The 19915-nt window shown below is 42.7% G+C and overlaps 1 protein-coding gene across 2 annotated transcripts in view; it reads right to left on the bottom strand.

Moving 5' to 3' along the window:
* Positions 1-856: 856 nt before the first annotated feature.
* The window catches only part of CPR51 (cuticular protein RR-1 motif 51), a 27075-nt gene continuing 8016 nt past the window's right edge, over positions 857-19915 (bottom strand). Inside the window, exons 1-4 of one of the 2 annotated variants that reach the window (NM_001173235.1) lie at positions 16677-16875; positions 5561-5669; positions 4184-4278; positions 897-1334 (exon numbers count right to left, since the gene is read on the bottom strand). In NM_001173235.1, coding sequence (NP_001166706.1) covers positions 1191-1334; positions 4184-4278; positions 5561-5669; positions 16677-16700 — 372 coding nt within the window. In that variant the 5' untranslated portion in view covers positions 16701-16875 and the 3' untranslated portion in view covers positions 897-1190. Of the gene's footprint in view, positions 1335-4183; positions 4279-5560; positions 5670-16676; positions 16876-19915 lie in introns of those variants that run through there. The other variant, XM_038021327.2, reaches the window with a different exon arrangement.

Raw genomic sequence — 19915 nt, 5'->3', positions numbered from 1 at the left:
AAAACGACGAATTATAAAATTTTTATTACTTGACGCTGGCTAATACACAAACCGTGCCGAAGCCAAAATTAAAAAAAAAAGAATCTGACGGAGAAAAGAGCGCGTAAAAAGTATGGAGGGTAGAGGTAAGGAGAACTGTCTCTGTGTGTGAAAAAGTGTCCTTTAAGGGTGGTGCTACAGTAGCAACCGGGTAAATCTTAAAAACGGCGCCGAAAGTTATTAGAATAAGATAGAGAAATAAAAAAGGACGAAAGAACTGTAAGCGCTACAAAATCACAAAAAGTATTTTATTTTAAGCTGATAAGAAAATGCAATCGATGTCTCCACGCTTTACCATAGCAATAATTTTAGGTTATATTGACGAAATTAGTTTGGACTACGTAAACATGTGAGGTCTTGTATATTATTACACTGTCACAAACTACTCTAGTCATTAAAAATATTAAATTTTCTAACTCAGCATACTTCAAACAGTTAAGACCTGCTCAATTCATATCATACCCTGTGGCTATGATAGCGCCATTCTAGAGGATTTTTGAGCTGTTATTTAGTGCTGAAAGTGGGACACTTTTTCAAGCTTTTCTAATATGAAACGGTTTTCCTTACCTCTACACTCCATAATCGGAACATAGCCTTAATAAACTATAGCCTGTGATTTTGTCACAGCTGTCAAATTCGGTGTCAAACTCATTAAAGAATCTGACGACTTTTTGGCGGGAATGCGAGGTACGAAGTTGTGTGAATTGTTTTATTTTGTCTATTTAGTGTTTCTTCGGGCTTAAATGAATAACTGTGGCTTATTAACTGTTTAGAATGTGTGAAAGTGCACAATTGTGAGAAAATGAAACAAAGCCGCTGGACTTAGCTTCTCGGAATCCTCCGAAAAGTATTTATTAAATGACCACCATTTTAATGAGATTATATTTAATCACATATCATCTCATTTGTAAATTTAATTCGTTTTTAATGATTTACGTTATGTCACGACTAGTTTCCTTAGTTTTTATTATTATTCATAAACTGTAAATAATTAAAACGGCGAATCATAAAAATGTTATTACTTGACGCTGGCACAAACCGTGTCGGAACCAAAAATTAAAGAAAAATAATCTGACGGAGAAAAGAGCGCGTAAAAATGAAGGAATGTTCTCGAATGCGCGCACACGGATTCGGCGGGGCGCGTTTTTTATTTATATCCGAGTCGGCTCTGTCGGATGGCTGTTGAGGTAGTCAATGATTTTTTGTATGGCCGGCGGGACTGGTGGGGGTGTCGGCAGGTGAGCGCCGCTCGCTTGAAACCCATTCTCGTCAGCACTGTACAGTACGTTGATCACCTGTGAACACGAAGGGCATTAAAACTGGATCTTTAGACATTTTGCTGGTGGTAGGACGCCTTGTGAGCCCGCACGGATAGGTACCACTACTATTTCTGCCCTTAAGCAGTAATGCGTTTCGATTTGAAAGGTTGGACAGCCGTTATCTATCTATCTATACCTAGTCAGGTCATAAATTCTGTCACATGTTTAATGTAAAATGATTGAAACAAGTTTATTCATTATGTAACCATTTATATACCAAAATGAACTTAACAAAACATAGATTCTTATGACACTAAAGTTTATTCAAAATGACCTCCGTGATTTTGAATACAGGCCTTCAATCTGCGCGGCCAGTCGTCTATCGCAGCACGAACGAGGTCCATGTCAATATCGGCGGCTGCCTTAATCAAGGATGTCTTGAGTGACTCCAAATTGGGATGAGGCTTTGAGCACGCCTTTTCCTCCAAGTGTTGCCATATCTTGTAATCTAACGGATTCAAATCTGGACTGGAGGAGGGCCAGTCTTCGTGCCGGATGAAGTCGATTTCACGCGCTGCCAGCCAGTCTTGTGTGCTCTTCGCTCTATGAGCTGGCGCCGAATCTTGTTGGAATACCCAGTGCCTGTTATTGAACATGGTATGAGAAACAGGTTCCACAAGGTTCGTCAGGACTGTATTTTGATACACAACTGCATTCGTTTTTACACCTTTCTCACAAAAATGTACCTCTGTTAAGCCCCAATAAGAAACTCCCAACCATACCATGAGCGAGGATGGAAAATGACCTCGTTGGACACGCGGAATACGGTTGCTCGGATCTTCACTACTGTGTGCGTACACCTTATCATTTTGTTTGTTGTAGCTCTCTTCTACGGTAAAAATTTTTTCATCCGAAAAAAGAATTTCCCGATATTTTTATCCCACGTACCGCTTCAACAAAGCGCGGCATCTCTTCAGTCTCAGGTCCATTAGACGAGCATTCAAACGATGTCCTGTTTTTCTTCGATATGCCCGAAGCCCTAAGTCTTCATTTAACACCCTTTTCACCGTGGTTCTGCTTAACCCCATCTGAAGGGCCAACAGTTTCTGCTTACGTTTGGGATTTCTTTGAATTCGCGCCTTCACAGCTTTTATCACTACTGGAGTCCTAACAGACCGAGGGCGACCACTTCTTGACCTGTCATCTACACTAGAGTCTTCATTGTATCGTTTGATGGTACGATAAACGAATCTTTTGGTTACATTCAAATTTTTCAGTATGTTAAAAATTTGAATTGGCGCGTAACCGCAACGATGCAACGCAATAACTGCAACACGGTCTTCTTTAAGCGTCCACTCCATATTTAAAAATGAGTAAAATTCTATAAAGTATACATTTTTATTTTCATGAACAATTCGAAATTCGAATTCAATAAACTTTTTTGTGGCCACCATTCTAAAAGAAAAGTTTTTACTGTGTGACAATACTTATGACCTGACTAGGTATATTATTATATAAAAATGAATTGCTGTTCGGTAGTCTCGCTAAAACTCAAGAACGGCTGGACCGATTTGGCTAATTTGGATCTTGAATTATTTGTGGAAGTCCAGAGAAGGTTTAAAAGATAGATAATCATGGAAATGCTCGGAATTAAATAAAAATAACTATTTCGTTTTTCCTTTGATATCTCCGGCGTCAGACGGATTCCTTTTGTTTGTTTTAAGTTTATTTTATACAAAATTTTAGGTTTTTTATTTATCGATTGAGGCACTACGAAGTTTGCTGGGTCAGCTAGTACTTAATAAAATTAACACTTTACTCTTTAAAAGCAAATAATTCGCCTGATACGTTCAGCCAATACCAGCCAATCCCCTCTCTAGCTTCGATAGAGCGTCGGGGACATTTAGAACCGATTCGTATGTATTTAAAGAAAGCGTTAGAACGCTACTTTGAACGAGCGGCGCGACACGAAAACCCTCTTAACGTGACCGCCCCTAATTACACATCCAACCCAGGCGATGGGGCAACGTAAATCCGCCGTCGCGTCGCCTGAAACATTGTCGGATAAACAGGGTCAACTCTCGTCTCGGTGCTTTTAGGCTCATAAATTACCAGTCATCGTCGGAATCGACGAGAAAACTAGCCCATAGGTGGGTGGAGAAAACTACCCATTTTAAGGTGGTTGGCACATTTACGTTGTAGATGTCTATGGGCTCCAGTAACCACTTAACATCAGGTGGGCTGTGAGCTCGTCCACCCACCTAAGCAATAAAAAAAAAAGACACAGACCACTGAGTTTCTCGCCGGATCTTCTCAGTGGGTCCCGTTTCCGATCCGGTGGTAGATTCTGCGAAGCACTGCTCTTGCTAGTGCTAGCAAACCCCCTCAGATTTAGCTCCGTGAGCTCACCTACCACACATAGTATAGCTAGAATAGCCCCTTAGGCTACCAGCGAATCGCTAGGGGAAAAACAGGTATCTTATTTAAGTTTTTTTTATTGCCCTTGTAGGCAGACGAGCATACGGCCCACCTGATGGTGAGTGGTTACCGTCGTCCATGGACTTCAGCAATGCTAGGGGCACAGCCAAGCCGCTGCCTACCGCTTAATACTCTCCACAAGCCTCTTTTGAAGAAGGACATTTCAAAGCGCTCGGGAAACACCGTGGAGGGGAGCTCGTTCCATAGCCGGATGGATAGCAAAAAGGACCTCTAGAAACGCACTGTGGATGAACGCAGCGCTTCCAGATAATATGGATGAGCTCTGCTCCGATGGCGGGAGGTGCGATGATAAAAAGGAGATGAAGGGATCATCTCAAACAATTCCTCAGAGCACACCCCATGGACCATACGGTACAAAATACAGAGGGAACCGAAGTACGATTTACCTGCCCGTCGGGAGCGACGTATTGATACTGCCCCTTCACAGCCAATCCGGTGTCTTCTTGCACCGACCCTCGCTGCTCGTGGTAGATTCCCTCATCTGTGTATGGACAATGTTCATTTTTCACGGACTTCAAAAAATAATGTGGTCCGACTGTATGTCTTGTGTCTGATGAGTCTTTTTTTTAATAGACGTTGCTTTTTTTTTATTGCTTAGATCAGTGGACGAGCTCACAGCCCACCTGGTGTAAAATGGAGCCCATAGACATCTACAACGTAAACGCGCCACCCACCTTCTTTTTTATTGCCTTTGTAGGCAGACGAGCATGCGGCCCACCTGATGGTGAGTGGTTACCGTCGCCCATGGACTTCAGCAATGCCAGGGGCAGAGCCAAGCCGCTGCCTGAACATATAGGTTCTAAGGTCTCAGTGTAGTTACAACGGTTACCCCACCCTTTAAGCCGGAACGCATGACTGCTTCACGGCAGAAATAGGCAGGGCGGTGGTACCTACCATACCTACCTAATTTTTTTTAGTGAAACATGTATTCGATTCTTGTTCACGGAATAAGGTCGTGTAATCAAAATCAAACTTGCAAACATTTTAAATAGCACAAGTACAATTAATTTTAAATAGCAATTTAGTTACTTTATTTCCTTTGTAGGCAGACGAGCATACGGCCCACCTGATGGTGAGTGGTTACCGTTACTTATGGACTTCAGCAACGGAAGGAACAGAGCCAAGCTGCTGCCTACCGTAATAGCGTAAGCTTGTATGGGTGGTAGCGCACACGTTGGTTCCGGTAACCACTTAACACTAGGCGGACAGGATGAACGAACACCCATTTAAGCGATAAAAAGTATTTATGCTCGTTTTGGGCAAATTAATGTTGTTTTACGAATAGTGAATTATGGTTGCGATGTTTGTATTCAGTCTCCCGGGATTCAAACACAAGCTTCATGTGCCGATGGTTATATAAGATACGAAATTCATACGGGTGTTTGTCTGTGCGTCTGTACAATAAAACCCCACAAGATGTTCACAACCTACATATACATAGGTTTAAGAAAACTATTAAAGAACATCTGTGCAATAAAGCTTACTATAAAGTCAATGATTATATCTAGAAGATTGCACAAAGTGGGAATGAGTTGCTCGCTCCGGGCATTTTAATATTGCAATAACTCTTAAAAAAAATCTAAAATTGAAAAAAAACCTCTATTATTAAAAAAACAAGACATGCCCGCTGAGTTTATTGCCAGTTCTTCTCATGACGGAGGCTAGTTTTTGTGTATTGGCGGTAGTTTTTTTTGACGTTCAACAAGTATGTACTTTCATTTATGTTGAATAAAAAAATTTTGATTTCATTTCATTTGATATACCAGTTTCGATTGCCCATTTGTAAGAGCCATCCGGGTTCGGACCGTCAATGTCGTCTCGAATTATCTGGCTGTGCCGTTGACATTGACCCAAGGACGCCACTGCCATGAACTGCGAAGAAAAAAAAAAGGCGCCATTTAAACAAGATGGCGATACCGCCCTATCGCTAACTTTTACCGAACGTTAAAAAACTCGCACTAAACACACCGGCGAGAGACTCAGTATGTGTACATAAGATCATAGATGTAATTACATATAATGGAAGTCATATAGCCGCTTAGAACCGCTACTTCCGTTGAAAATTAGGTTAGGAGAATGGCATATTGCCTAGAAGTGTTTAACATCCACTCAAGCAACAAGGTCGGATAATGGTACTAATGGTGTATGTAATAAATGCTAATTGATTCTAACAATTGAGACAAACATTAGGGATATTACGATAGCTCTTTTAAATACAAATTATGAATAGAGAGATTACTTGAAAACCGATTTTGATTATTTGAAAGAAAAAAAAAACAGAAATATTTAATATCGCATAATCTACACATATAAATAAACTGTATCTTTCCCGCGGTGTGGAAAGAAGCGGACGTTATCGGCATACATAAACCCGGTAAACCAAAAAATCATCCGACGAGCAACCGCCCGATTAGCCTCCTCATGTCTCTAGGCAAACTGTATGAGCGTCTGCTTTACAAACGCCTCAGAGACTTCGTCTCATCCAAGGGCATTCTCATCGATGAACAATTCGGATTCCGTACAAATCACTCATGCGTTCAACAGGTGCACCGCCTCACGGAGCACATTCTTGTGGGGCTTAATCGACCAAAACCGTTATACACGGGAGCTCTCTTCTTCGACGTCGCAAAAGCGTTCGACAAAGTCTGGCACAACGGTTTGATTTTCAAACTATTCAACATGGGCGTGCCGGATAGTCTCGTGCTCATCATACGGGACTTCTTTACGAACCGCTCTTTTCGATATCGTGTCGAGGGAACCCGCTCCTCCCCGCGACCTCTCACAGCTGGAGTCCCGCAAGGCTCTGTCCTCTCACCCCTCCTATTTAGCTTATTCGTCAACGATATTCCCCGGTCGCCGCCGACCCAGTTAGCCTTATTCGCCGACGACACGACTGTTTACTATTCCAGTAGAAACAAGTCCCTAATCGCGAAGAAGCTTCAGAGCGCAGCCCTAGCCCTAGGACAGTGGTTCCGAAAATGGCGCATAGACATCAACCCAGCGAAAAGTACTGCGGTGCTATTTCAGAGGGGAAGCTCCACACGGATTTCCTCCCGGATTAGGAGGAGGAATCTCACACCCCCGATTACTCTCTTTAGACAACCCATACCCTGGGCTTGGAAGGTCAAGTACCTGGGCGTTACCCTGGATGCATCGATGACATTCCGCCCGCATATAAAATCAATCCGTGACCGTGCTGCGTTTATTCTCGGTAGACTCTACCCCATGATCTGTAAGCGGAGTAAAATGTCCCTTCGGAACAAGGTGACACTTTACAAAACTTGCATAAGGCCCGTCATGACTTACGCGAGTGTGGTGTTCGCTCACGCGGCCTGCACACACATAGACACCCTCCAATCCCTACAATCCCGCTTTTGAAGGTTAGCTGTCGGGGCTCCGTGGTTCGTGAGGAACGTTGACCTACACGACGACCTGGGCCTCGAATCAATTCGGAAATACATGAAGTCAGCGTCGGAACGATACTTCGATAAGGCTATGCGTCATGATAATCGCCTTATCGTTGCCGCCGCTGGCTACTCCCCGAATCCTGATCATGCAGGAGCCAGTCACCGTCAACGCCCTAGACACGTCCTTACGGATCCATCATATCCAATAACCTTTGCATTAGATGCCTTCAGCTCTAATACTAGGAGCAGGCTTAGGGACCGCGATAACCGTACCCGTCGAACTCGACAAAGAGGTCGACGTGCAACCTAACCCATGCATCAGCCCGCTGAGTTTCTCGCCGGATCTTCTCAGCGGGTCGCGATTCCGATCCGGTAGTAGATTCATTCGCGAAACAATTGCTCTTGAGTTGTTAGGTCTCCTTCGGAGGCGCTCGGGCAGTTGTTAGCAAATCCCGCCCCTCTTGGCTGAGCCTTTGCTCGCCCACCTGTCCTGGTGAAACTGGAAAGGCCTTCGGGCCACCAGTAAACTCTCAATCATAAAAAAAAAAAAAACTTATAAATAAAATGGGAGTGTCTGTTTGTAATATTGAAATAACCGCTTTTTACTACATGCATATGAAAATATATACGATACATACACCAAAATAACATTTTTTACAATTTTTGTCTGTCTGTCTGTCTGTTTGTTCCGGCTAATCTCTGGAACGGCAGGACCGATTTTGATGAGACTTTCACTAACAGGTAGCTGATGATATAAGGAGTAACTTAGGCTACTTTTTTTAGACTAGCTTCGCCCCGCGGCGTCACCCGCAGTTATTGTCGTACCGCGAGCAACATGGCGGGTTTCGCCTATCAATAATAAAATTTAATGTTTCCGAAGCGAAGCGAGGGCGGGTCGTTAGTTTGAAATAAAATTTCATTAGCACCTCGCATAGAAGTAGGTATGTTTTTCAAATTGTCGTTTAGTGATTTGATTGTGTAACCTAAAATGAACTTTAATGAGCATTACATAGAGAAAGCTTTTCGTATGTATTTTTTTTTTATTTTTTTTTATTGCCTAGGTGTGTGGACGAGCTCACAGCCCACCTGGTGTTAAGTGGGCAAAAATTTATAGCCAAACTCACCACATTCGTAAGCATAACCATATATCAGTTAATTATTTACACACATATCGCAATTATAGAATTGAAGTCACTAAATTCAAAATTCTTTTTTTAATTTATTGCTTAGATAGGCGGACGAGCTCACCTGGTGCTAAGTGGTTACTGGAGCCCATAGACACCTACAATGTAAATGCGCCACACACCTTGAGATATAAGTTCTAAGGTCTCAGTATAGTTACAACGGCTGCCCCACCCTTCAAACCGAAACGCATTACTGCTTCACGGCAGAAATAGGCAGGGCGGTGGTACCTACCCGTGCGGACTCACAAGAGGTCCTACCACCAGTAATTTGTTTTCAAATTATTATTAGTACTAGAGATCCCGCAGTAGTCGAAATTCGAGTATAATTAATTGTAAGTTTGTACACTATTATGATTGTATTTTATACTTCTATAATCACAAATTTTGCCAACAATAAAAAAATATTAACAAAGACAAACAATATTTAATCTAATGTCGTCTGGAAACGAATGCAGTTGTGTATCAAAATACAGTCCTGACGAACCTTGTGGAACCTGTTTCTCATACCATGTTCAATAACAGGCACTGGGTATTCCAACAAGATTCGGCGCCAGCTCATAGAGCGAAGAGCACACAAGACTGGCTGGCGGCGCGTGAAATCGACTTCATCCGGTACGAAGACTGGCCCTCCTCCAGTCCAGATTTGAATCCGTTAGATTACAAGATATAGCAACACTTGGAGGAAAAGGCGTGCTCAAAGCCTCATCCCAATTTGGAGTCACTCAAGACATCCTTGATTAAGGCAGCCGCCGATATTGACATGGACCTCGTTCGTGCTGCGATAGACGACTGGCCGCGCAGATTGAAGGCCTGTATTCAAAATCACGGAGGTCATTTTGAATAAACTTTAGTGTCATAAGAATCTATGTTTTGTTAAGTTCATTTTGGTATATGAATGGTTACATAATGAATAAACTTGTTTCAATTATTTTACATTAAACATGTGACAGAATTTATGACCTGACTAGGTATAGCTTCTGGTTCATAAAAAAGAGTAGTTAAAAAAACTTTTTTTTTAAACTCTTCGACTGCCCTGTAAATTGTTAGGTCTCTTAGAAATAGATTCATTTCCAGTATCTTCGGATTCGGGTTTTCTAGAATTTACTAGATATAACGTCACCTTAGTAAGAAGATCGAAGACAGACATCGATATAATTACTTAAGTGCGCCGCGTAGGGCACCGGTGACCTACATGGGAGTCAAAGGGTTAATATATTTATTTTGTAGCACGTGGATACCAGAAATTATACTGGTGGTAGGACCTCTTGTGAGTCCGGAGGGGTAGGTTACCACCGCCTTGCCTATTTCTGCCGTGAAGCAGTAATGCGTTTCGGTTTGAAGGGTGGGGCAGCCGTTGTAACTATACTGAGACCTTAAAACTTATATCTCAAGGTGGGTGGCGCATTTACGTTGCAGATGTCTATGGGTTCCAGTAACCATCTAACACCAGGTGGGCTGTATACTCGTTCTCATAGAGAAGAGAGCCGAGCAAGTGTGAAAGTAGCTCCAGTGATTGATAAATTAAAAAGCGGACGGTATGGTATGGACATGTGATGCATAGAAAGAAGATGCATGTGACTAGGAGATATATAGAAATGGTAGTGCAAGGTAGAGGTTGACTGAAGAAGACATGGATGGAGTGTGTGAATGACCATATGAGAGAGAGAGAGGAGTGAGTGTTGAGATGACGGCTGATAGAGGAGAATGGAATAGAAAAATTCGATGTGCCGACCCCACCTAGTGGGATAAGGTGGAGAAAAAGAAGACAGAAGAAGGCTGTTCGGATTACTCTGGGTGCCCACCTCGTGATCGGAGGCGTCCGCGTCGGGGTCGGGGTGACCGGTCTTCGGTACCTCGGCCTCGAACTGGACGGTCGGTGGAACTTCCGCGCTCACTTTGCGAAGTTGGGCCCTCGACTGATGGCGACGGCCGGCTGCTTCCAAACGTCGGGGGTCCCGATCAGGTGGCGCGCCGCCTCTACATGGGGGTGGTGCGGTCGATGGCACTATACGGGGCTCCCGTATGGTGCCGCGCCCTGACCCGCAAGAACGTCGCGGCTCTGCGACGTCCGCAGCGTGCGATCGCGGTCAGGGCGATCCGAGGATACCGCACCGTCTCCTTCGAGGCGGCGTGCTTGCTCGCCGGGGCGCCACCCTGGGACCTGGAGGCGGAGGCGCTCGCTGCCGATTACAGGTGGCGTAGCGACCTCCGATCTAGGGGGGAAGGGCGCCCCGGCGAAGGTGTAGTTCGAGCGCGGAGGCTCCACTCTCGGCGGTCCGTGCTGGAGGCGTGGTCTCGCCGCTTGGGGGACCCGTCGGCCGGCCTCCGTACCGTCGAGGCGGTCCGCCCGGTTCTCGCGGCCTGGGTGGGCCGCGACCGCGGATGCCTCACCTTCCGGCTGACGCAAATGTTGACCGGCCATGGTTGTTTTGGCCGGTACCTTTTCAAAATAGCCGGAAGGGAACCGACGGCGCAGTGCCACCACTGCGCTGACCGCGACGAGGATGACACAGCGGAACATACATTGGCGCGTTGCTCTGGATTCGACGAGCAACGCGCCGCCCTCGTCGCGGTCATAGGAGAGGACCTCTCGCTGCCGCGCGTCGTGCCGGCAGCGACGCGTCCTGGAAGGCGATGCTCGACTTCTGCGAGTCCACCATCTCGCAGAAGGAGGCGGCGGAGCGAGAGAGGGAGAGCTCTTCCCTTTCCGCACCGATCCGTCGCCGTCGAGCCGGGGGCCGGAGGAGGGAATACGCCCGTACGTCCCGGCCCCTGTAGGTAGCGGCCTCCCCCCGGTGAAGGTCAAGGGGCGACCTGAGGGGGTGAGGCCGCGCGGCGCGCTACCAGCACTCTAGCGCGCTGCCGTGAAGTGAATAGAGCGACCGGTTGACGGTGTATCGCGTCCCGACCCGGCAGGCTGGTTCTGGTCCAGCGGGGTATCCCGGGACACCAGCGGCACCGTCTGGGCGGCCCGACGGGCTGCCGTACCGAGACGGCCGACGTTTCAGAGCCTTCGATTCGCCTCGAAGGCTCCGTCGGCTAGGCGTCCTTGGGGTGAGCCGCGCCGTCTGGTTATAGTGTTGACCGTGGTAGCCCCCCTACCTCATCCGGGTTCTGACCTCGGAGGGGATCGGACGTCGGGTGTAAGAGTGCAGGGGAGTCGTTTAGTGGGTGGGTCCTAAAATCCTTGGGCCCGCGGTCTGCTCACAACACCATGCAGATCGTTGAGTCTCACATACCCCGCGCGCCCCTTTTGCGCGGGGACCTCGTAGGAGGTTCGGCCATCTACCCGAAAAAAAAAAAAAAAAAAAAAGAAAAAAGGCTTACGACGAAAATGAAGATCTTCCACCGAGCGGGTGATATTGCTCGGTAGACCGATGGTCTGAATGTTGTTGTTTGGAACTTGTATAAATGCAAGCTTGTCTTGAAAATGTCGTAAGTGCGATTCAGGCATCTGTCAATTATCTTGCGTTGTATGATGGCTACCCCCCACAGTAGGTAAAAAACCCAATAAGATTGCCGCCTCAACGACAATCGTAAAAAAAACACATATATTTCTAAGAATAGTTTCATTAACAAATACATACGCTTTGAGAATAGGTTAACATAAAATTATAGATGTAAATTTATTTTTATTACGAATTGTTTCGTTATTTTTTGTCCAAATATTTACTGTGTACTGTGACAGTTAACATTTTAATGGCTTGTATACGGTAATGTTTAAGACAACAGAGAAACGTGATTGAGAATTTAAATAAGACTCACTCACGTGTCCAGGTGTGTTGGTATTTTATTGAGTGCTTTTTTTATTTGTGTTACTTTTAGCGGCGTAACAATATCTTATACCTTTAAACGAGCAATTCTTATATATGAGTCGTCTATTATCAAAGGTGGCAATCTGTACATTTGGACAAAAAAATGTTATTGATATGGCGATATTATTGATATGTTAATACAGATTGATTTGAATATAATCGTCTCCTTCAAAGAATACGGTTCGAAACCTGCATTATATAATTAGTTAACCTGTTATTTATCTAAGATGTCGTTCCGAAGAGTTTTGTGACTGCCAATGGAATACAAAGTCAATAATTAGTTTTCTGATTTACCAATAATTGTCCAAAAGTCAGATTGCCGGCTTTGATAATAGACGACTCATATATCGTGGTTAACGACTTTTAGTAATATTAAGACGTTGTTCTGACTATTGTTTTAAATGATGAAATGTTGTTTTGATAAATATCACAAAATGTAGGGTAGACTCCGTAACGCCACTGTATAAAATGGCGGTACGTGGACAGAGTCGTAGCATTCCGTATCAGACAGTCATTCAGTCCGTATCGGACGGTCCGTCCGTCTCAGTCAGTGAGTCTCTGGCAGTCAGTCAGTCGGTCTGTCGGTATGTGGAACGAAACTGTCAGTTTACCCTGTCATTGTGAAAGTTGTGTGTGTTGAGTTTCAATAATTATCATTCAAAAGGTTTTATTGACTTTTTATAAACTGAGTTCAACCAAATACGAGTGATGACGGAAACTACCGCTTAGCCATCCGTGGCGCTGCTCCGACATATATATAATCTGAATCTCGGAAACGGCTCCAACGATTTTTATAAAAATTAGTATACAGGCGCTTTCGGGGGCGATAAATCGATCTAGCTACGATTTATTTTCAGAAAATGTTGTTTTATTCGTGTTTTCAATAATCAACTTTATTGATAATCAACTAAATGACTCTTCCCGACATCTCTTGGCGAATTAACTGCTTTAAAGACACAATAACACCAAAGCTATTTCAGCAGATGGCGTTGTTAAGCCACCCGAAGCCTCTTAAAAATGCCTTTTTTTATTGCCCTTGTAGGCAGACGACTAGCATACGGCCCACCTGATGGTGAGTGGTTACCGTCGCCCATGGACTTCAGCAATGCCAGGGGCAGAGCCAAGCCGCTGCCTACCGTAGCCAAGCCGGTGCCTACCTAAATATAATTTCTAAAAAACACAATTTATAAAAAAAAATAGCGCACAAAGCTCGGTCACCGTCTAGTGTATAGATTAATCATGATATAGATATTTTATCTTAGATCTAGGGCGCGATGTTCAAATCTCACCTTAATCTAATCATTGCGCAAAACATTAATGAGCTGGAACAGTGTAATAACATTCAGAAACCATTAACCATTAACCCGATGACCCGGTGGCATTAAAATTATGATTTTTCCTTTTGATTCAATCATTAACATAATATGTTTTTATGTTTTGTTTTTTTTTAGATGAAGAATAATTTGTATCTCTCTGTTATTTGATAAATTCGATGTGTATCTTTATCAACAGACCCACTGAGTATTTCGTTGAATCTGCTCTGTGGCCGCGATTCCGATCCGGTGGGAGAATCAACGAAGCACTGCTCTTGCTAGGGCCAGTGTTAGCTGCATCTCTGAGGCTGATGCCCACGAGTTTGGCCATCAGTCTGGGATAGCCCCTCGAGGATACAAGCGATTAGGGATTTTAGGAGAACTAAACATCCGAAAAAGGCTCTCTTCCATCTGCCGGGAACGTGATAGGAGCTTCTTCGGACACATCATGCCGTCTCCCAGACATTACTGGTGGTAGGACCTCTTGTAAGTCCGCGCGGGTAGGTACCACCGCTCTGCCTATTTCTGCCGTGAAGCAGTAATGCGTTTCGGTTTGAAGGGCGGGGCAGCCGTTGTAACTATACTTGAGACGTTAGAACTTATATCTCGAGGTGGGTGGCGCATTTACGTTATAGATTTATATGGGCTCCAGTAACCACTTAACACCAGGTGGGCTACGAGCTCGTCCACCCAATTAAGCAATAAAAAAAGGCACTTAACCATAAAGCTTCTCACCCCCTGACGTTTCCTGAATACTATAATACTACTACTGCGCTGGTGCTCTGACCCCGAAATGGGTCTTGGTCTCTGACAATAAGCTTTGCCTATCATCCCTGCGCATCGCAACGCCTTGCCACTCCGACACTTAGAGTTCACGTAAATTTCCTTCCATAGCCTCAGACCAGCGGTACTATAATCTATACTAAAAAATAAATCTACAGTGGTTTTTACGGATGTTCCGTTATAACTACTGAAGCATGCATCCGATTGACTTGAAACTTGGTATCCATGTAGAAAATACATGAACTTAATGGATAGGCTAATATTTATATGAGCGTTGGACTCCCTACACCAGTTGCGGGGGCGTTAATGATGAGAATCTTTGTGAGGGGTGAGAAATAATAATGTTAATTTTAAATGTCCAGCGAAGCGGACGGGTACAGCTAGTTTATTATAATAATAAGTAATAATTTGATTGCCAATATACATCATCAAAGAATTTAAGAACTATTGACCGTACGAAGGCGTGTCTCGAGAACGAAATGCAAATTAGATTTTTAAGGTTTCATTGCCTAATATCGGAGTGTCGATCTTTTTATTATTAACCGGACTTTAAAAAAGGAGAGGAGTTTCTCAATTCGACTGTTTTTTATGTGCATTAATTAATTAGACAGAAAGAGACAGAGAGAGACGGGGAGAGAGAGAGAGAGGGAGAGACAGAGAGATAGAATAGAATTAAATGCACACTGAAACACTACATTAAAAAAAAAGTCAACAAGTAGATACTTTTGTACAATAGGCGGTCTTATCGCTAAAAGCAATCTCTTCCAGACAACCGTTTAATTTACAGAAATTCTAGAAAAGATAAAGATACAATAGGTATGTGACGGTGTTACTATTAATAATACATTGTTAAAGAAAAAATATATATACATATATAGGTAAACCATAAATAGATATATACTCAGAACTTTGAAGTCGCTTTTCTTATTAATACGCTTTTATGCTTTTAGCTTCATACATATGTTTTAGTATGTATGTTAGTGTGTAACGGAGATGGAGGAGATGTATGGAAATGGTAGTGCAAAGTAGAGGGGGAAGAGGTCGACCGAAGAAGACATGGATGGAGTGTGTGAATGACGATATGAGAGAGAGAGAGGAGTGAGTGCTGAGATGACGGCTGATAGAAGAGAATGGAAGAGAAAAATTAGCTGTGCCGACCCCACCTAGTGGGATAAGGTGGAGAAAAAGAAAGAAGGAGAAGTTAGTGTGTAACGGAATCTTTGAACATGATTTTGACCCCCTTCAAAACGTCATAATAACTCGGAAATTGGCATACTTATTAAGGACCGATGACAATTCAATATTTTAAACAGTTTGATCCGTTAGGATCTAGGATAATCAGGATTAGCGATTTTTTTGTTTTCCTGAGACCCGAAGTGTCTGCGTCAAGACCAAGAAGGAAAATTAATTACCAGGTGCGCCGATCGTCTATTTCTCGGATAAGTTACCGACTGATAAAGAGGAAATATTTGAAAAATTGAAAAACCAAAAAAATATAATATTGAAATTAAACTTTAAAAAAACTAAAAAAATACGCTTTTGTAGAAAACCCAACTAAAAAATAGAAAATAAATTTTAATAAATTTGAATAAAAAATAGTTTAAGAAAAAATGATTTTATTGTAAAAAAAGCGTGGGGTGCATGGTACCAATAGTTATAAATATTTTATGAACAGATATGAGTAGAATGGTTATTTTGATAATATCCTAGTTTTCTTTTTAACTATTATTTATTTATTATGCTTTTTTTCGTATTAATTCACTACTATTTCATGTCAAGTGTTCATACCACGTTAGTAATAGGTAGGTTAATGTAATGTATATGGTAGGCAGCGGCTTGGATCTGCCCCTGGCATTGCTGACGTCCATGAGCGACGGTGACCACTTACCATCAGGTGGGCCGTATGCTCGTCTGCCTACAAAGGCAATAAAAAAATTTGTTTAATGTATCATATTGTGAATAATTTTTTTTCCCTTACATTATAAGTTAGATTAGTTTTCGTTATCGTGTTGTTTTGTAAGGAACATTGTTGCTCACATAACTTATGTTGCAAGCCAGATATGGTTTCTTTTTACTTGTGTTTTTTATGTATCTTTTTAGCTTGTGATGTGTATTGTGAGTCTAATAAATAAAATACGCGATGTCTTTGGTTGAGTTCAAACACAATCAAATACCAATATTTAGAATGAATTCACGAACTACTCCCAAGCTGAACAGTCATTAACACTTCAACCTCATCACGTCTCAAGGCTACACTTGACGCCAACTAACCGACGAGAATGTATAACGGTCAACTTTAAAAAAAAATTACAAAAAAAGTCACAAAAAAAATTATCTTGAGTCTCATAGTTTAGAAATAATAAAAAAAAAAACTCACCAAAAAAATAGCGTTGAGCCTCATAACTTAGAAATTTGAAAACGCTGATTCAGAGTCAGATTAAAAATTCAGACAAAATGAATACAAGAATTAAAAATTAAAAAAAATTGTATTAATATATATTCCAATGAAATATTTTCCCGCCGTTTTGCCAGCGCACTGTAATGGCGGCGGCTTGTGTAAGCGTACTACACGTGACTGCACTTTGAGAAGAGCTTAAACAAGTGGCGACCTCCGACCCATCTTATGTTACGTCTGATATATCTGAATTGGTGCCATGCAGAAATGAACCAACGATTAATAACAGTTTTAACATTTCGGGGGGAAATCCTCATGGACTACCTCCGCCTGGGGAAAGGCGGAGGGGCGTGCCGGACTCCGGCTAAAACCACCCCGGTATCTCCCCACAAGTGCGCGCGGGGCCGCGGTAATCGAAATTCTTCCGCAGCCCCACACTAGTGCTGGCCCAGTCTGTCCAGGCCTCGTCTCGGGGTAGTGAGGTGTTCAGCTACCCCGTGCATCGTCACAGAGGCACACGCAGACACCGGCACGCGCCTCCGCTTCGGGTCCATCGAATAGGGGGCGAGGGCTTTTCCAAGTCCCTCGCCCCTGGAAGGGTGGTGATACCCGCGCGGACTCACAAGAGGTCCTACCACCAGTAATTACGCAAATTATAATTTTGCTGGTTTGATTTTTATTACACGATGTTACTTCACTTCCACTTGCCACACTAGCGCTATTTCGGTGAGTCTTGGTGAGTCATAGCTCGCTGGTTACTACAGGTGGACGCTTTTTCAACTTGTCCCCTATACAAGATGGTGCTCCTTACCTCCACCCGTCCAACAATAACTTGCTATTTACAGACGGACACTTTTTCAACCTGTGCCCTATATACAAGACTGTTTGCTTCACCACTACCCGTCCATATTACATAGCAGGGTTAAAAGTATAATAAAATCGACACTTGTAGTTAATAACACAAAACAATATCGAATTTTGAAGTCGTCGTGGCCTAAAGGATCAGACGTCCGGTGCATTCGTATGTAGCGATGCACCGGTGTTCGAATCCCGCAGGCGGGTACCAATTTTTCTAATGAAAAACGCACTCAACAAATGTTAACGATTGCCTTCCACGGTGAAGGAATAACATCGTGTAACAAAAATCAAACCCGCAAAATTATAAATTGCATAATTACTGGTGGTAGGATCTCTTGTGAGCCCGCACGGGAAGGTACCACCACCCCGCCTATTTCTGCCGTGAAGCAGTAATGCGTTTCGGTTTGAAGGGCGGGGCAGCCGTTGTAACTATACTGAGACCTTAGAACTTATATCTCAAGGTGGGTGGCATATACGTTGTATATGTCTATAGGCTCCAGTAACCACTAAGCATCAGATAAGCTGTGAGCTCGTCCACCCATCTAAGCAATAAAACAAAAAAGAATTTACTCTACCACAAATTCAATTCTTTATGTATGAATCCATATTGCATAACGATTTTCGATAGTGTATATAATAATAACATACCTGTTGCCTATTACGAAAGGACTACATTCCTTTCACTTTGATGTGATAATTTGACGGAAAGTCTTTAGGCAAATAGAATGTGAAAACATACTGCATAACGTTCGGATGAAGCCTTCTTAGACAAAACACAAAAAAAAAAACAAATTTGGAATGGAAATAATTGCGGTGTACAGTAATCCCCCTATAACGCGGTACCCTTATAACGCGTTTTCATATTACGCGATTTCAATCCCCCGTATAACACGGACATTCCCCCATATAACGCGAGGATTTCCCACATACATATGTCTGTACTGTGAAATTTATAATGATTTGTACAGTTCATATTTAACCTCGCGTACCTTTGCACGTTTTTCAATTGAGTTATTACAAAAATTAATTATTTTATAAAATTTGTGTATTAAAAGGTGTAGGTTAAATATTACTTTTATAAATATTGTTTAAAAAAATAATTAGAAATATTAAAAGTTGAACGTGATGAATTATTTATCACGTAAGGCGTTATACGAGGTCGTAAAACGCGTTATACGGGAATACACACATAACGCGGAATCTATCTACCGCGTTATAGGGGGTATTACTGTATTATGAATGAGTACTAAGGATTTCGGCACCCTCAATGAACCTGTTACATTTGTACCTATTCCATTTTGACCGCGCAGGTCGCTAGGGTAATGATTGCACGCGGTGCTAGAGACGTCAATGCACATCCATGCGTTCTTCTTCTTGCTCTAATCCCACATTATGTGTGATGTGAGCCCCATGAGCTCGCCTACACATTCGGTGAACCTTGCATAGCCCCTGAGGCTACTTGCAATATTCGTTTCTAAGCAATGACAGGATAGAAAAGATTAAGTCCGCCTTTAATTGTAATAATAATTATAACTTTTTTAATTCTTAATTTAGGGCAAAAAGTTATATAAACATTTGTAGGCAAAACAGTTTGCTACAAATTATGACTTTACAATTTTTTTGTAAAACGCATAGTTTCAGAGATATCGCGAAAAAAGTGTTTTCACCGCTTTTTCCAAAAGGGCGGCCGGGACACAGAGTGGCAACCCCACAAACCTGAGGTTAAGCTAATATTGATCCCCCATACATGTCCCAAAAATAATATTGCGTCTCCTAAAAAATGCAAAGCTCATGTAACATTTCAATGGACTATACCTCCGGGGCCGGCTTATGACATTTTGCCCTTACTTTAATAAAAACCGATTAATTACCTCGGAAAATCAAACAAGTTTGAATAGTAATACAAATATTAGATATTTGCGATAACCAAAAGAATTTGTTTTGCACAGTTCTAATTACCGTAGTAGTGTATTTCCTTGTTTGATTAGTTGACGCACAGATGATTATTTTCATTGATATATTGAGGACGAATACGAAGGAATTATTGGTTTTTCTGAAGAAACACAATTTGACTTAGGCCTATATTGACATAACAACCGATTCTCGCCTGTATAACGAATGATCCAGAGTCCATTTTTAAAACAACGAAATTGTCAATTTGAAACGTAAGGCTCGATCCACACTATGCGGTTCTCGGTCTGATCTGCCTAACCGATTGCCCCACCCTACAAACCGAAACGCGTTACTGCTTCACGGCAGAAATAGGCAGAGTGGTGGTACCTACCCGAGCGGACTCACAACACGTCCTACCACCGGTAAATATTTATTCCTTCACTGTGTTAGTCTTTATTTACCATAAAAAA

This window comes from Bombyx mori, chromosome 24 (assembly GCF_030269925.1).
Source record: "Bombyx mori chromosome 24, ASM3026992v2".
NCBI lineage: Eukaryota > Metazoa > Arthropoda > Insecta > Lepidoptera > Bombycidae > Bombyx > Bombyx mori.
This window is presented reverse-complemented; position numbering and strand designations above follow the sequence as displayed.